General features: G+C 43.1%; 1 protein-coding gene across 4 annotated transcripts in view; it reads right to left on the reverse strand.

Moving 5' to 3' along the window:
• Positions 1-6582: 6582 nt before the first annotated feature.
• LOC309349006 (myelin P2 protein-like) overlaps positions 6583-15298 on the reverse strand; it is a 134045-nt gene continuing 125329 nt past the window's right edge. The window contains exons 1-5 of one of the 4 annotated variants that reach the window (XM_081874862.1): positions 10641-10871; positions 9032-9142; positions 7913-8085; positions 7623-7724; positions 6583-6740 (exon numbers count right to left, since the gene is read on the reverse strand). In XM_081874862.1, coding sequence (XP_081730988.1) covers positions 6690-6740; positions 7623-7724; positions 7913-8085; positions 9032-9104 — 399 coding nt within the window. In that variant the 5' untranslated portion in view covers positions 9105-9142; positions 10641-10871 and the 3' untranslated portion in view covers positions 6583-6689. Of the gene's footprint in view, positions 6741-7622; positions 7725-7912; positions 8086-9031; positions 9146-9976; positions 10155-10640; positions 10872-15298 lie in introns of those variants that run through there. The other 3 variants (XM_081874861.1, XM_081874860.1, XM_081874863.1) reach the window with 3 other exon arrangements.

Below are 15298 nucleotides of genomic sequence, written 5' to 3' on the forward strand. Positions count from 1 at the left end.
CCGTCTTCAGAATTTTACTTTTTCCAAGGTGCCAGAATGATTCTTTAGCACAGCAGGCCAGATAAATTCTGAGCTTTTGTATAAAATCTAGGGGCGGGGAATGCTAATATTAAGCACCTTTACTTTGTAAAGTTGAGAATTGCTTTGAAAAGTGTTGTAGTAATATATTTAAAATAAAGTCCAGCTTTATTTTTGGCTTTTAAATGACCGTGACTATTCTTGCCCTTTATTTTCAGAAATTTGCATGCTCCAGCGCCGCCTTCACTGAGCAGTAATTAAAACATGTATTTCAGTGATAGCTGTTTTCTTAAAAGCTAGTTTAAAATTGTATATCCAGCACCTGTGATCGAATGTCCTGTTGCAACATAATTGATGGGAGTAGCCTTGGCATTGTCCCATACGTATTGTTGCCTTTAACAAAAAACCAAGGAAGAGATGTACTTGAGAAGAGGCATGTAGAAACAATAAGAGGAAAAGGTGTGTAAAATAGTAAGGGTGTGCCTGTGCTTCTGTGCAAGGGAAGGGCTGGCTACGCTTGAGTTCATCGTTCTGTAAAAAGAACTAATACGCATTCCTTTGCATGAGTTGCATCACTATTAAATCAGGCATGGCTGAAAATGAAGTGTCCTGTATAGTTGTTAGCCAGCCAGTAGAGGGACTCATTTCCCCAAGTTAAAATGCTGTACATTGCTTCCTCTTACTAATATACCGTATTTTTCGCCCTATAGGACGCACCGTCCCATAAGGCGCACCTAGGGGTTTTTTTGGGGGGGGGATAAAGGGGGGGTTATTTTTCCCCCCAGGCGTGGGGCTGGGGAAGCCCGAGCTTCCCCCGACCCCAGCCCCCAGAACAGGCAACTCTCCGCAAGTCGTGGGAGAGCTGCGCTCAGCGCGCCCAGGCTTCAGCATGCAGGCATCTCTCCGCAAGCCGCGGGAGCCCAGTGTCGGGCTCCCGCGCCTTGTGGAGAGCTGCGTGAAGCCTGGAGAGCGAGAGGGGTCAGTGCGCACCGACCCCTCTCGCTCTCCAGGCTTCAGCGAAAGCCTGCATTCGCCCCATAGGACGCACACACATTTCCCCTTCATTTTTGGAGGGGGAAAAGTGCGTCCTATAGGGCGAAAAATACGGTACTCTTACTTATGCTAATATACCAATATGGTATGTTCACTTTTCTAAAACAAACGGGCAAACACACTGTCTCTTTGGCTGTACATCAGTTTGTTGCTGTTGACATCCCTCAAGTAATAAAATCCAGATAGCTTTATGTAGAGGGATTGGTTCCAGAGAATAAGATCCCATATTTGGGTGATTTAGGATCCTGCTGTTGCCTGGCTAAATTCAGTATTTTCCAAGTCTCACACAGAGTAAACGTCTGATATCAGGAATTGCCCTATGATGGTGGCCTTTGGGGTTTTTTCCCCCTCAGGGGGCAGCTCAGCTATCTTTGCTCTGTAATTCACCTACTTTTCCAAGTGTGCTGTCTTACAGACATTCGCATATAAAAGTGCACAGTCTTGCATTTCAAACCAGACATTCCTCCACAGATTTCACAATAACGTAATCTTCACGTACATTAAAAAGCAACATGTTAATGTCTGCAAAATGAAGGGAAGCTTTAGTTAAAATGTTATATAAACTTTACTCAGATTGTTATCAGCAGAATAAAAGTGGGTGACATTTATGGCTAAGAGAGATAACGGGCTGAAAAATACTAACTGATAAGCATGGTATTTTTTCCAGCTGTGCTCTGCACTAGCTGGTACCACTTCCCTCCCCCATCCTGGAAAAATTGTTTGGGGTAAAGGACTTAGTGAAGAGATTAGAGTTGCAACGGCCTTATAGGCAACTCTACATGAAATGTGATGCTCTCATCTGGGCAATTAACCATTTCTTTTTCAACAAGAAACATCAGTTCACAATAACACAGTGACAACCAATACATCCATCTCATTTTAAACATGCAAGTCAATATAGGTTATTGAAATACCCTGATACATATCCAAAGGAAATTAGCATTTATAAGAAATGTGTTCAAATGTAGCAAGGGCAGTAAAGTCCCTGGATCTTTGCATAATAGATGGTGGGTGTTCTGTGTCATTTCAGGCTTGAAGTATAAGCCTCTTGGAAGCCACAAGGGCTTGCAAAATCCATCTTTGTCCTACCATTAGTCCTCACAGGAATATAATTTAAAAGTAGATGAACATCTGCAAATGAAAAGCATTTGTGCAATACAAAATGAATGTTGACTACAGACCAAAAAATATATATCACATATATCACTGGACATGCTCCCCTCATATGCCTCAATGTCACATTGAAATTAACAATTTCCATTTGGCAAGAGTAATTAACCTATATCTAGATATAGGATTAGATCCAAACAGTGTTTGGGTGGTTTTTTTTTAACCCTCTTACTTATTTTGTTTATAGAACATAACACAACACAAAGCAAATAAGAAAGAGAACCTCACAAAATAGCAAATGTATGCCTCTGCAATTATTTTTTTTAAAAAAATCAGAAAATGTTCCACCAAATATATCTGTGGGTTATGGATGGATTTAATTGTGTGTGCCTTTCTGTTCATATATTCAATAGAGCTTTAACTATTTTGCCAAATATTCCATTAATACTGGGTTCCAGTTTTGTTACAACATTAAAAACACATTACAGAGCATCAATGATAAAAACATGATAAAACATAATAAAAAACTTACTGACATGCAGCCTAATAATAAAATCGTTACCACAATAACAGCCCTCTCCCCCACACTTTCACAAGCCATAGATTACTTAATAGCCATAGGCCTGGGTAAAGAGGAATGTTTTTGCCTGGTGCCTGAAGACATGTAGTGATGGTGCCAGGCAAGCCTCTCTGGGGAAAGCATTCCACAATCAGGGAGCCACCACAGAAAAGGCCCATTCTCTTCTTGTTCTGTGGTTCTCTTCCTCTACATGTTATCCTGACAAGGACAGCGTAGAGGTGGTTGGACTAATACTATGAGACAACATCCTGTGTTCTTTAGCAGGCACCAGAAAGTTGACTCCAGCTTTCCTCAACCAGTGTCACAAACTGGCAGGACCATGGGGAGCGGAAAGAGGATCCAGGTGAGGGGTGTAGCCATGACTGATACACACTGGGGCAAGCTGGGGGGAAGAAGGAGAGGAGGAGGAGGAGGAGGAGGAGGAGGAGGAGGAGAAGGAGAAGGAGAAGGAGAAGGAGAAGGAGAAGGAGAAGGAGAAGGAGAAGGAGAAGGAGAAGGAGAAGAAGAAGAAGAAGAAGAAAATTTTATTTATACCCCACCCTTCCCAGTTCAAAAAACTGGGCTCAGGGCAGCTAACAACAAATTTAAAACACTTAATTGATGCAACAAAAAACAGCATAAAATACAGTATAAAATGTGAATAACAATAAATTCAGAATTCAAAAATCAATTTAGAGGGAAAATCCATCCAATAAACATTAGATGATCTCCAGGGCTAGCTGGCTAAATTAATCATTACTCATGGGGTGACAGCGGACAGCAAGGGGGTGGGGCTTGGTGCAAAGGACCAAAGAAGCAGGGCCCATTGCCAGAGCCTGAGCCCCTCTCCACGAGCATGGCGGGCTCTGAGGCATAGGGAGCAGTGGAAGGTGTGCTCTAGGAGGCCGAAGCCAGCAAGGGCCCACAGCCCAGCTCATGAGCTGATCAGATGGAGCTCACCAGCTCTGGGAGAAGGTTGTGATTCCTCAGCTGGAGTGGGCTTGGAACAGGTGAGGGTCACACACCAATAATAATAATAATAATAATAATAATTAATAATAATAATTTATTTGTACCCCGCCCATCTGGCTGGGCTTCCCCAGCCACTCTGGGCGGCTTCCCAAAAAAATATTAAAATACTCTAATACATCAAACATTAAAAGCTTCCCTAAACAGAGCTGCCTTTGGATGTCTTCTAAAAGTCTGGTAGTTGTTGTTCTCTTTGACATCTGGTGGGAGGGCGTTCCACAGGGCGGGCGCCACTACTGAGAAGGCCCTCTGCCTGGTTCCCTGTAAGTTGGCTTCTCGCAGTGAGGGAACCGCCAGAAGGCCCTCGGAGCTGGACCGCAGTGTCCAGGCAGAACGATGGGGGTGGAGACACTCCTTCAGGTATACAGGACTGAGGCCGTTTAGGGCCTAGAAGCTGCAATCAGCGTGCAAGGGATAAATGGGAAGCAGAGGTGAGGTTCTGTGTCTGGTTGACTTCACATGCGGATGGGCCTTGGCTTGGATATTCCAGAAGCAATTCAGGACTGTACTTTTTGGGACTGTATACATCAGTGGGGATTTGCCACCAGGTACGCCGGGGGTTGAGGACAACCAGGTGCCTGGCAGATGTTTGAACTTCAACTTCTATCAGCCCCAGCTAGCACAGCCAATGGTGAAGAATGATGAGCAACATCTGATGGGAGCGAGGTTGGGGAAGGCTGGTCTACCCACTGGCAAGCATACAGATTATCAGTTTTCCACCAACTCAGACTGCGGCGGAATAACGCTTTACTTAAATAAGAGATTGTGTAAAAATTTGACCCAGCTACAGTGGGAAATGGAGATACAAGGTCAAGAGAAGCTGGAAGGCTGCAATTGCCCATATCCCCAAGATAGCTTATGTAACAGAAGGGAGGAAATGCTTTTCTAATCCCCTATTCCTGTAAATTAAATTTTAATTGTTTTTAATTGCTGGATTTTAAATTGTGGTAACTCACCTTAGGACCTGCTGGCGAAGAACAGATAACAATATCCAAATAATGTAGCTTGTGGGTCTAACGGTAGTTAATAATCCTGTTTTAATTTCTATTTCATTTATTAGTTTTGTTGAGGAGAGTTTGGTAACCCTCTCAAGGTGAGAGGGTGTGTGGACTAGCCAATCCTGGCAAGATTGCTTACTCTATGGGTTTAACTCCTTAATGCATTAAATTGAGGCAAGCTTGTTGGTTATACGAGATTGGATTTATCCCGCAGGTCTTACTTCAGTATCTTAGTCACTAGAACTGTAGGCCATCAAAGCAGTGGATGGAGGAGGCAGTGTGCCTCTGAATACCCATTGCTGGGAGTCACAATTGGGGAGAAAATACTTCGCACTCAAGTCCTGCTTGCAAGCATCCCGTGGACATCTGGTTCACCACTGCAAGAATGATGCATTAGATGGAACTTTGGCTTGCGCCTGTAGGGCTCTTATGTTTTTATGCATTAGTTCTGTGCATTATGCATATAGCCAGATACTATAGCAGCAGCAGGTGGCGCTGTAGTCTAGATCACAGAGCCCTCAGGCTTGCTGATCGGAAGGTCAGCGGTTCGAATCCGCACGACAGGGTGAGCTCCCATTGCTTTAGCCCAGCTTCTGCCAACCTAGCAGTTCAAAAGCATACCAGTACAAGTAGATAAATAGGTACTGCTATGGCGGGAAGGTAAATGGCCTTTCTGTGCACTCCGTCACGGTGTTCCATTGTGCCAAAAGCGGTTTAGTCATGTTGGCCACATGACCCGGAAAGCTGTCTGTGGACAAACACCGGCTCCCTCGGCCTGAAAGCGAGATGAGCGCCACACCCCAGTTGCCTTTGACTGGACTTAACAGTCCAGGGGTCCTTTACCTTTTACCTTTATAGCAGCAAGTACCCCATTATTATCTCTACAGTGGTACCTCCGGTTGCGAACAGAATCCGTCCTGGAGGTCCGGCCGCATCCTGAGGAATTCACAACCGGAGGACTGCTTCTGCGCATGTGTGCAGAGCGGTTTAACGCTTCTGTGCATGGGTGCAGTGCATAGAGCGCTTCTGCGCATGGAGAAAAACCCAGAAAAATACTTCTGGGTTTGCCATGTCCGCATCCTGAAGATTACGTATCCAGAGGGATACGTAACCAGAGGTACGACTGTACTACTTTAAATTTAGCATAGGGACTTGTATGTACACAGGAGAGAAAACCACTCTGTACTTGGAAAAACATATTGGCCTAGGTGCCTCCCTAATGTGCTAGCTTTTTACATGCATCAAGCTTTGTTGGATTTATGTATGTTCAGAGTTGGGGAAGTACTTGATGGTCTGCTGTTTAGAATACATGGATTGCCTCTTATTTTAATTCTCCCTAACGTGTCTTTCATCCCAAAATGTAAACTGCAAACTCCACTGGACTTAACTCCAAGTTAGCCTTTATTGGATACCGTAAGTATATTATCATAACCCTTTAATAACAGCTGCAGTTCACAGCCAGATTTGGGTAAGTAGCTTATTATACAGCCCAACTTCAAAGGGACTTCTTGCTCAATAACACATTCCATCCGAATCTGGTAAGCTGCAGTCACTGCCCCCTACACTGATTTGCATTCTGGTGCAAATATTCCTGGAAACTGGTGTGTCCGAAAGGAAAATGCTGAAATGCAAAATAAACCTTTGCAATTAAGAATGTTCTTACGTGCATGAAACTGTAACAAACTAAGTTTGCGAAAAGGAACTGTGATCAATTTTGAAAAATAAGCTTGTTCAAAGGGCATGTGTTTGTGTGTGCAGGTGACTGAGCATGAGTGATATGAAAGGCTGTCACTGAAGCAGCTTCCTTTAAGACAATTCCTTGAAATTATTTATTTCAGTTCCACATAAGCGCTGTGCTCGTTTTTGTAACACTAAACTAATATGCCGTAGGAAAAACAAGCTGAAATGGAAAGATAATGTATTCACACTCTTCCATAGACTCTGGTACAAATGATGTCATTCATGATATATTCCTAGCAAATGAAAAAAATAATAGGTTACAATCCATAGTCTTCAATCATCTTTATAGCAATGCTGCTGTCTTCTCAGTTGTTTCTATGTGTGGGGCTGTGATGCTGCTGCCAGTCACACTGGCCCAGTTTGCATGTTACATTAAACCATAGCTTATGACCAAGCAGCAGACCAGCACATGCTGTTGAAATCATGGACACACGACTCCTACCCTTTCTCATATACTTTGGGGGCTGTCTACACACTCCTTCTGTAACTGCCTCACAGAAAGGACATAGGGGTAGAATAGCAATTTGTTAACTTCAGAAGGGTGGTTGTCATAATACAATGCAGCTATCAAGGCTATAGTTTCAAGAGCCAAGGAGAATGCTATTCTTCCCAATTTTTTCTTGTTTTTTCCCACTCTCTCCTTCCATGCTCCAGTCTGATGGGCGGGGAAGGTATACGATGTCCTAGTACTGGTGAAATCAACTTGATTGGGAAGAATAGCATTATCCTTGGCTCTTGACACTACAGCCTCGATCGCTGCAACTTTAAGCAAACAACAACAGAACTGACTGCCTTAAAACCCTGGGGTGAAATGTAGAGAGCTGCCCTGCAGAATTAGACCATTAGTCCATCTGGTTCAGTACTGTCTCGCACTGACTGGCAGGGACTTTCAGACAGAGAACCTTAGCAGCCCTAGCTGGCGATACTCAGGATTGAACCTGGAACTGTTTGAATGTTCTGTAGGGTTGCTATATTCCCCCCAAACGTCAATTCCGCCTTTGAAATCCCTGTAATGTCCAACAGAATCCGGACATATGGCAGCCCTATCTTCCGCCACTGGACTATGGTCCTTCCCCTGGCTACATGGTTGTATGAATGAAATGGAAAAAGCTTACCAACACCATAGTTCCATCTGCTATTTTTCGTTTGATGATAGTCTCGTTGCCATTCCACTTCTGCACTTGAATCAGAGTGCCATTCTCTCTTGTTATAACGCTCTTAAAAATAATTATAAAAGTAAGAGTTATAAGGAGATGAATTTTTGGTTTTACCTGCTATCTTTCTTCTCCCCCACCAACAGGAATATATTTATCTAATTGAAGTTCTGATTATTAGCAGACTCGCCTGTCAAGATACTGCACTTCCCACCATGGGAACCATTCCTAGGGGAAACAATAATATTCACCTTGGCACGCCTGTTATCCATTGTTATTTCCTCAAACTCTTGGTCTAGCTTGAAGGAAATCTCAGCAACTTTAAAGACCGTCTCTGTTCTGATGGTGGCTACATCTTTGTCTGTGTTGATGATCATGGTGGGTTTGGCTAGGCTGGCCAGTTTCCTTTGGGCAAAACCTACTCCTGCAGATGAGAAGGAAAACAGAATTTCACCTTGGGAGACTGACATTACGCTGTCTCTCACCCAGGGCTACTCTCAACCATCTACCAACCCCACGAGTACACAATCCTTGGACCTTAACAAAGGCCCCAAAAATATGACTGAAAAGAAGAAAAAGAAAGCAAAGAACAGAGATAAAGAAAGGGGAAAGAAACAAGAAGATGGAAGGAGAGAGAATAGAAAATGAAAAAAGGGAAAGGGAAAAGGGAAAGAAACATTAGAGAAAAATAAAAAGGACTTCTGATTCTCCATCTGCCAGTTACATAAAAACAGTGGGAGGAGATTATTTAAGATATTCAGTCTTCATCTATCTTCTCTAGGTAAAGGTAAAGGGACCCCTGACCATTAGGTCCAGTCGTGGCCGACTCTGGGGTTGCGGCGCTCATCTCGCTTTATTGGCTGAGGGAGCCGGCCTACAGCTTCTGGGTCATGTGGCCAGCATGACTAAGCCGTTTCTGGCGAACCAGAGCAGCGCACGGAAACGCCGTTTAGCTTCCCGCCGGAGTGGTACCTATTTATCTACTTGCACTTTGACGTGCTTTCAAACTGCTAGGTTGACAGGAGCAGAGACTGAGCAACGGGAGCGCACCCCATCACAGAGATTCGAACTATCAAACTTCTGATCGGCAAGTCCTAGGCTCTGTGGTTTAACCTACAGCGCCACCCGCGTCACTATCTTCTCTACTTTCTGTTAAATAGTATTTCTTTTAAGCCAAATTGCCTCAGACTCATTCTGAACAGTTTTCTTGGTGCCCCACTCTTTTCCTAGGGAAAACCTATTCTTTAGTGCTAAATTGGAGCAAACATCAATCCAGAGAAAATCTGAATTGCCGTTTCCTTGGATTGAATGCTAAAGAACCATTTTTCCCAGGGGATAAGCCCTTAGTTTGTGACAAAATGTTTGCTTACCCAGTTCTTTCATATATTCATCAAAATTATCACTAGAGATGAGTTTCCAGGTTCCTGAGAACTGCTCAACCATGATGTAAGAGTGATGGGGGGGGGGAATCCTCGTGAGTACTGCTGTATGGGAAAACATGATGATAATTTTTTGGAGGAAACAGATAGCTTTTGGCAGGCCTGCTCCAGATTTTTTTATGTCCTTGGCATGTTCAGACAGGGAGTTGCTACAGAATGTCATCTCCTGGGCTGCCACCTGCCAGACTTATTAAGGGTGGTGGGACCACCTAGAAGGTCCCTCTGCTGACCTGAGAGGGTCTCTCAAATATTTGGGGGCCTCAGTCATTTAGGCCTTTAAACAGTTGGGTTGCCTAGGGGTTCACTGCTATCTCTCATCAACTGTTGACATATCCTACAACATTTCTCCAATGAAAATAGGGACGTCCCAGTCCATAGTGATAATTTTACTATTTATACCCCACACATCCTACTGGCTTGCCCCAGCCACTCTGGGCAGCTTCCAACATACATAAAAACACAATAAAACAGTAAACTTTTTTTTAAAAAAAACCTTCCCTATAGAGGAAGCTTGGGGATCAGATAACTCCATATCCACCAGCATTTCTCCAATGAAAATAGGGACATCCTAAGGAAAAGTGGGACATTCCAGGATCAAATCAGAAACCGGGACAGCTTCTCTAAATCAGGGACATCCCTTGAAAAAAGGGACACTTGGAGGGTCTGTGGTGATGCTTCTCCTCACTGCCAGCACTTTCCCCTCCTCCTGCCCCCTCTTATGCTTCAGGCCCAAAGTTCAAGGAGGAGGAGGAAAACAGGAAACAGCACTGCTGTTCACTCATCTATTTGCTCACACTTTTCCTCGGCCTGATGGACTATGCATGCAACTTGCATGCTTCAGCCCGGCAGAAGCTAGCTGCAAATTATAGCACTGACACTCTGTGTGGTCTGTCCTCCTCCGCTCCTCACTCCCCATTAACCTCCCTCTCCAGGGCCTGTCCTCATAACATCACCAGGGGCATCCCGTCATAGCACGGCCAGGGCCCATCCCTAGGTCTCAGGTTTGGGCCCTGAAATTTCAGGGTCTGGGATGCTCTTGATCTGGCCACCCTAGTGGCCTGCAGGCCTCTTCCAGGTCTTTCCTTTCTCTGTTAATGGTTCTTTATCTTTAAACTGGAATTGGATCAGTGTTTTTCACACTGAGGGCTCCTTCAAAGAGAGGACAATGCCTCTAAAAATCAGTCCACATTATAGACACACATGGCCTAAATCATTGCAAAGGATGCTTTTTTAAAAAAGAACTGGGCCTTCTCTCCCTTTAGCAGCTGTATAGCAGGCAGTAATTCAACTGGTGAGGATCCCCCCTGTCAGCTGCATGCATATGCTGGAGGAAAGTAGCATTTGTTGGGTTTCTGCCTGTTATGTCCCTTGAGTAGAAAACTTGTTCTGGGGTAGAGGTGCAGGAAGTTGGCAGGCCCATCTATCTACTTATGTGCTTGCAAATAAGTAGATAGATAGAAGCGATTTCAATCAAAGCAAATCATGTACTTGAAAAGGTCAGTGTTTCCCCAGAAACCTTTTTTAAAAGTTCACAGCTTACCTATACAGATATATTATCCTTAATACTGAGATCACCAACACGTGCTAAAGCCTTATGGCTTCAAAACCTGAAATATGTCCAGGGTCAAAAGGGTCCCAAAGACTTTTTCTTTCTGGGTAGGTGACATTTTAGAAAGGTGACGGATAGAAACTTTGTGTTAGTAGTACAGAGCGTTGGCAGGTTACATGCCTGTAAGCTAATGAGGGTATCCTCATGTGTGCCTTAAATCTCACCCTGAAGTGAAATTTAAATCCGGTTATTAAATCTCTCCCTTTCCTTCTCCCCACCCACCCTAAACAGCCATGACACTTGGTACAGTCCTCTAATAGACTGAAAAGTGCAGCTAGATAAAAAAATGTCCGATACAAAACGCAGCAGGGAAGCAAAGCTAAAGTTGCTTTCTGGCCCCTGCGTGTCAGTGCACTTCAAATAATACATGCATTAGCAAAGAAAGTTGCTCTGGAAGTATTGAAGGTTAATAAGAAAGTTGTGAGAGATAAAATGGTCATTACTGCTCCTTACCAGCCAGGAAAGACCTTTGCATTTCCACAGAAGGAAACCACGACGATTACACTTAGGTCAAAGCAGAATAAATGAAAGAGAAAATAACTTCCACTGTGCAGTTGGATGCAAAATTTAGAGCTGGAAAAATGTGCCGTTAGAAAGCAATTGGCAATTGGCAAAATGGGCAGAGGGTGGGGATTATGACCCAATGTCAGGGACCTTATGTACACAAATATAGGGCAGAATGCTTAAAAACAAACTGCCTAAACTATGTGAAAGCACCATCATCTTTTGGGCCAGAACCTTCTCTTCTTCGGGCCTACATCTTCGGGCACGTAGCACTTTTCACATCTTTGTAAATAGTCTCAAATTCCACCTGTTTGTGCCTGTTAGTTAATGAACTAAGGCAGAATCATAAATGAATCTTCACTCTATAGTAAATAAGCACTGACTGTTATGGAGAAATTGCCACAGATACAGGGTGTAAGCAAGGAGCAGAACACACTTTATGTTAGTTCAGCTTCTTCTAATTATTAGTGTGGAGTGTCTGATGGGGGATTTGAGCAGCTGGAAAACCTGCTTTACTAAAAACATTCCTGCATTCATTTAAGAAGCAGGCCAAGTTTGGATGCACAACTGATGCAGTGTTGATGTAAAAAGCTATCCATTTGACACAAAACAGTCCAAACAAACCTTTTTAACACCAGCAATGACTTAGCTATTACAGTGTCCCTTGTGGCTGTTACCTTTCTCCATGTTGTGGGAATACTTCATGCCACTGTTGAATTTCTGCCTACTACTGTGTATAAAGTTGAAAAAAGGAGAGGGTCAGTTAGAACAAGGAAACTTCAACTCCTTTTATCACCCATTTGTTTGCATCTGATATTTGCAATATTTGCCACATTGTAAGATGATACCAATGAAAGTTGCATACTGTATTTGGTAGTTTGATCTCCTGGGGTGTCTCTGTGCCTCTGTACTATAAAGTTTCTGTCAACTTTAAGCTAGACTGACAACCATCTTGCAGTAGCAAAGGCAATCTAACTCATTTGCTGAACTGTTCAAGAGGAAGCCTGCAACAATGTTTCCCTTCCTAATTACTTGTAATTAAAAGCAAGGGACGTCAAATACAAAGCAGCTGTAGGATAGAAATCCTGATAGCCAGGAAAAAGGAAACACCTGAGTTTGTGTTGTAATGTATCTCCAGTCTAAGCAGAAAATGTCTTGTTTACGTCTCCAGTGTATTCCTCCAGTGTATGCTGTTTATCAATTTTTTCAAGATGAAGGTCAAACTTTGTGAAGTTCCTTTTTCTTAGCTGTAGGCAGTTTAATGTCAGTTCTTACAGAACGATTAGTTATATTTTTTAGAATAATATTCAACAGGACATTGACTAGCAGGGTTTTTAGAACTCTTAAAGATCTTTGTCATTGTACTAGCAAAGCTTAGCTGCAAATCATGCCTGAAATCAGCCTCAGTTCAGATTAAGTCCAAGAAAACTATCAGTCCTGAAACAACATAACAACAAAACAACAACAAGAGTTGCTACAGAGCTTCAAGATGAGTATGACTCCAGCCTAGCATTTTAAGGAGCAAGCAGGAGCCAGGTTTGCCCAACGAACTTGTTTTCCAGGAAGCAATCTTTGCAACGCCTGTTTAGATGTCTGGAACATTGTGGCATGACTTTGCCACCTACTCCCAGTCCATGCCAAGCTAGGTTTATGTACCTGCATAAAGCACTGAGTTCAACTTTTGACTCATAAATTACATTCATGTGGATTAGTAGCTGAGTTGCGAATGATGTTGCACAGTGGTAGATTCTGGAAGGCAGAAAGGACAAGACCTTTCCAACAGCTGTCCTAAATGAAATACCATAAACTGAAGTCCTTGAGCTTCAGTCACCACTGCCTGAATGTCAGGAAAGCATAGAAGAGGCAGAATTGGTAAGTTCTGCCCATTACAACTGGGGGAGTTTAGAGGAACCCCCTCATACATTCAAATAATGATGGGGGAGGGCTGTGTGGGCTAGCCCCCTCTGTTGCCACTATGCCTACACTGGCAATACATGTGGCAGTCATGTGCCCACCATCTGCACATTTGGCACACGTTGTCTGTCAAAATACATGTGTGGAGCTCCTGGATAGCTCAGCTGATTAGAGCATGGTGCTGATAACGTCGGATTTGATCCTTTTATGTGACAGCTGCGTATTCCTGTATTGCAGGGGTTGAACTAGATCAATTATTATTATTATTATTAATACCCCGCCCAGCGGGCTGGGTTTCCCCAGTCACTCTGGGCGGCTCCCAACAGAATAATAATAATAATAATAATAATAATAATAATAATAATAATAAAGCGATAAAACATCAAACATTTAAAACTTCCCTAAACAGGGCTGCCTTCAGATGTCTTCTAAAAGTCAGATAGTTGCTTATTTCCTTGACATCTGATGGGAGGGCATTCCACAGGGCAGGCGCCAATACTGAGAAGGCCCTCTGCCTGGTTCCCTGTAGCTTCACTTCTCACAGTAAGGGAACCGCCAGAAGGCCCTAGGAGCGGAACCTCAGTGTCCGGGCTGAATGATGAAGGTGGAGACACGCCTTCAGGTATACTGGGCTGAGGCCATTTATAGCTTTAAAAGTCAGCACTAACACTTTGAATTGTGACCCTCAGGGTCCTTTCCAACTCTAGAATTCTATTATTCTATGATCTGCTTACACGGAGGAGCTGTATGTGCATACATAGAACCCTTACCACATGAAGAAAATGTGCAACTTGTGACCTCATGTGTGAAGTGTTTATCTGACCATCCTGATTGTGCTTTCTGGGAACTGCAGTTTGTTTACCCTCACAGAGCTACACTTCCCAGCACTCTTAACAAACTACAGTTCCCAGTATTCTTTTTTTTGGGGGGGGTGCTTTAAAATGTGTAGTGTGTACACAGCCTTCATAATGAGAAAAGCTTTGTTTGTTGAATATCTTCCTGTCATGAAGCTGATAAATTCACTGGAGTCCTGCCAAGAAAAAAGAAAAATCAGAACCCTACTCCTGTAAGGCTCTCCCAAGGGCCACGTAAACAAGAGCTGCTTCTCACAAAGAATAATAGAATAATTTCCCTCTATAAAAGCCCAGCTGTATAACTGAAAACTCATTTCCCCTCTTAAATGGGTAAAGAAGCAAGAGTCAAAGCTAGGAGCCAGCGAGAGAGAGGAAATGAAGGAACAAAGTTCAAAAAAAAAAGACTGATTCCTTTCAAAAATGAGTGAAAGGTTGATTAATATTGTTAGGCGGCCTCAAAGTTCTCTCACAATCTAACTTAAAGCAACATCAGTGCTATACACTGAAAGCACTGTGAAACTGTTTCAACAAGCGTGGATTTCCCTAAAGAATCCAAGGCACTGTACTTCGTTAAGGGTGCTGCTAAGACAAAAGTAAGGACTGCTTCAATCAGCACATCGTCAAACTCTGGAACTGGCTTCTCCAAGATTCTGTTCACATATAAAGGAGAAGCTACCTAGCTTGCATGTTCCAAAACAATGAAAACACAGACATCCTTTGAAATTTACAGATTTTGCAGTGCAGTTCTTCAGCCCTGTATTGTGTACCAAAAAAACCCACATATACTATAAAAATGCATTTATTAGGGGAAATAACACAAAAATCTATATTAGGGGAAATTGCATGCCAAAGCATGCATATTTGGCAAAATCATATAGGTTTGGAAAAATGAGAAATTGAGAGAAACCAAATTACAGTTTTGCCCATCCCTAGCAAGAACAATTCTTCCTTTCCTTTTCTATTTGCATTTGTCCATAACAGCTTAAATCAGGCATAGGCAAACTCAGCCCTCCAGATGGTTTGAGACTACAAGTCCCATCATCCCTGATCACTGGTCCTGTTAGCGAGGGATGATGGGATTTGTAGTCCCAAAACATCTGGAGGGCCAAGTTTGCCTATGACTGGCATAAATCCTGATCAGTGACACGTTTGATTTGTCCATTGATTTCACCAGATCTGTTCTGAGTGTGAACTGAGTGTAAATTAAAGGAGACAAGCCAGTTTAAGCTTCCAGTTCTATGCACACACTTACTATGCAGTAAGTACCATGCTAAAAATTCAGTGGGACAAAGTTTAGAGTAAGAACTCACAGAGTCT

This window comes from Podarcis erhardii (assembly GCF_964252035.2).
Source record: "Podarcis erhardii genome assembly, chromosome: 8".
Classification (NCBI taxonomy): Eukaryota; Metazoa; Chordata; class Lepidosauria; order Squamata; family Lacertidae; genus Podarcis; species Podarcis erhardii.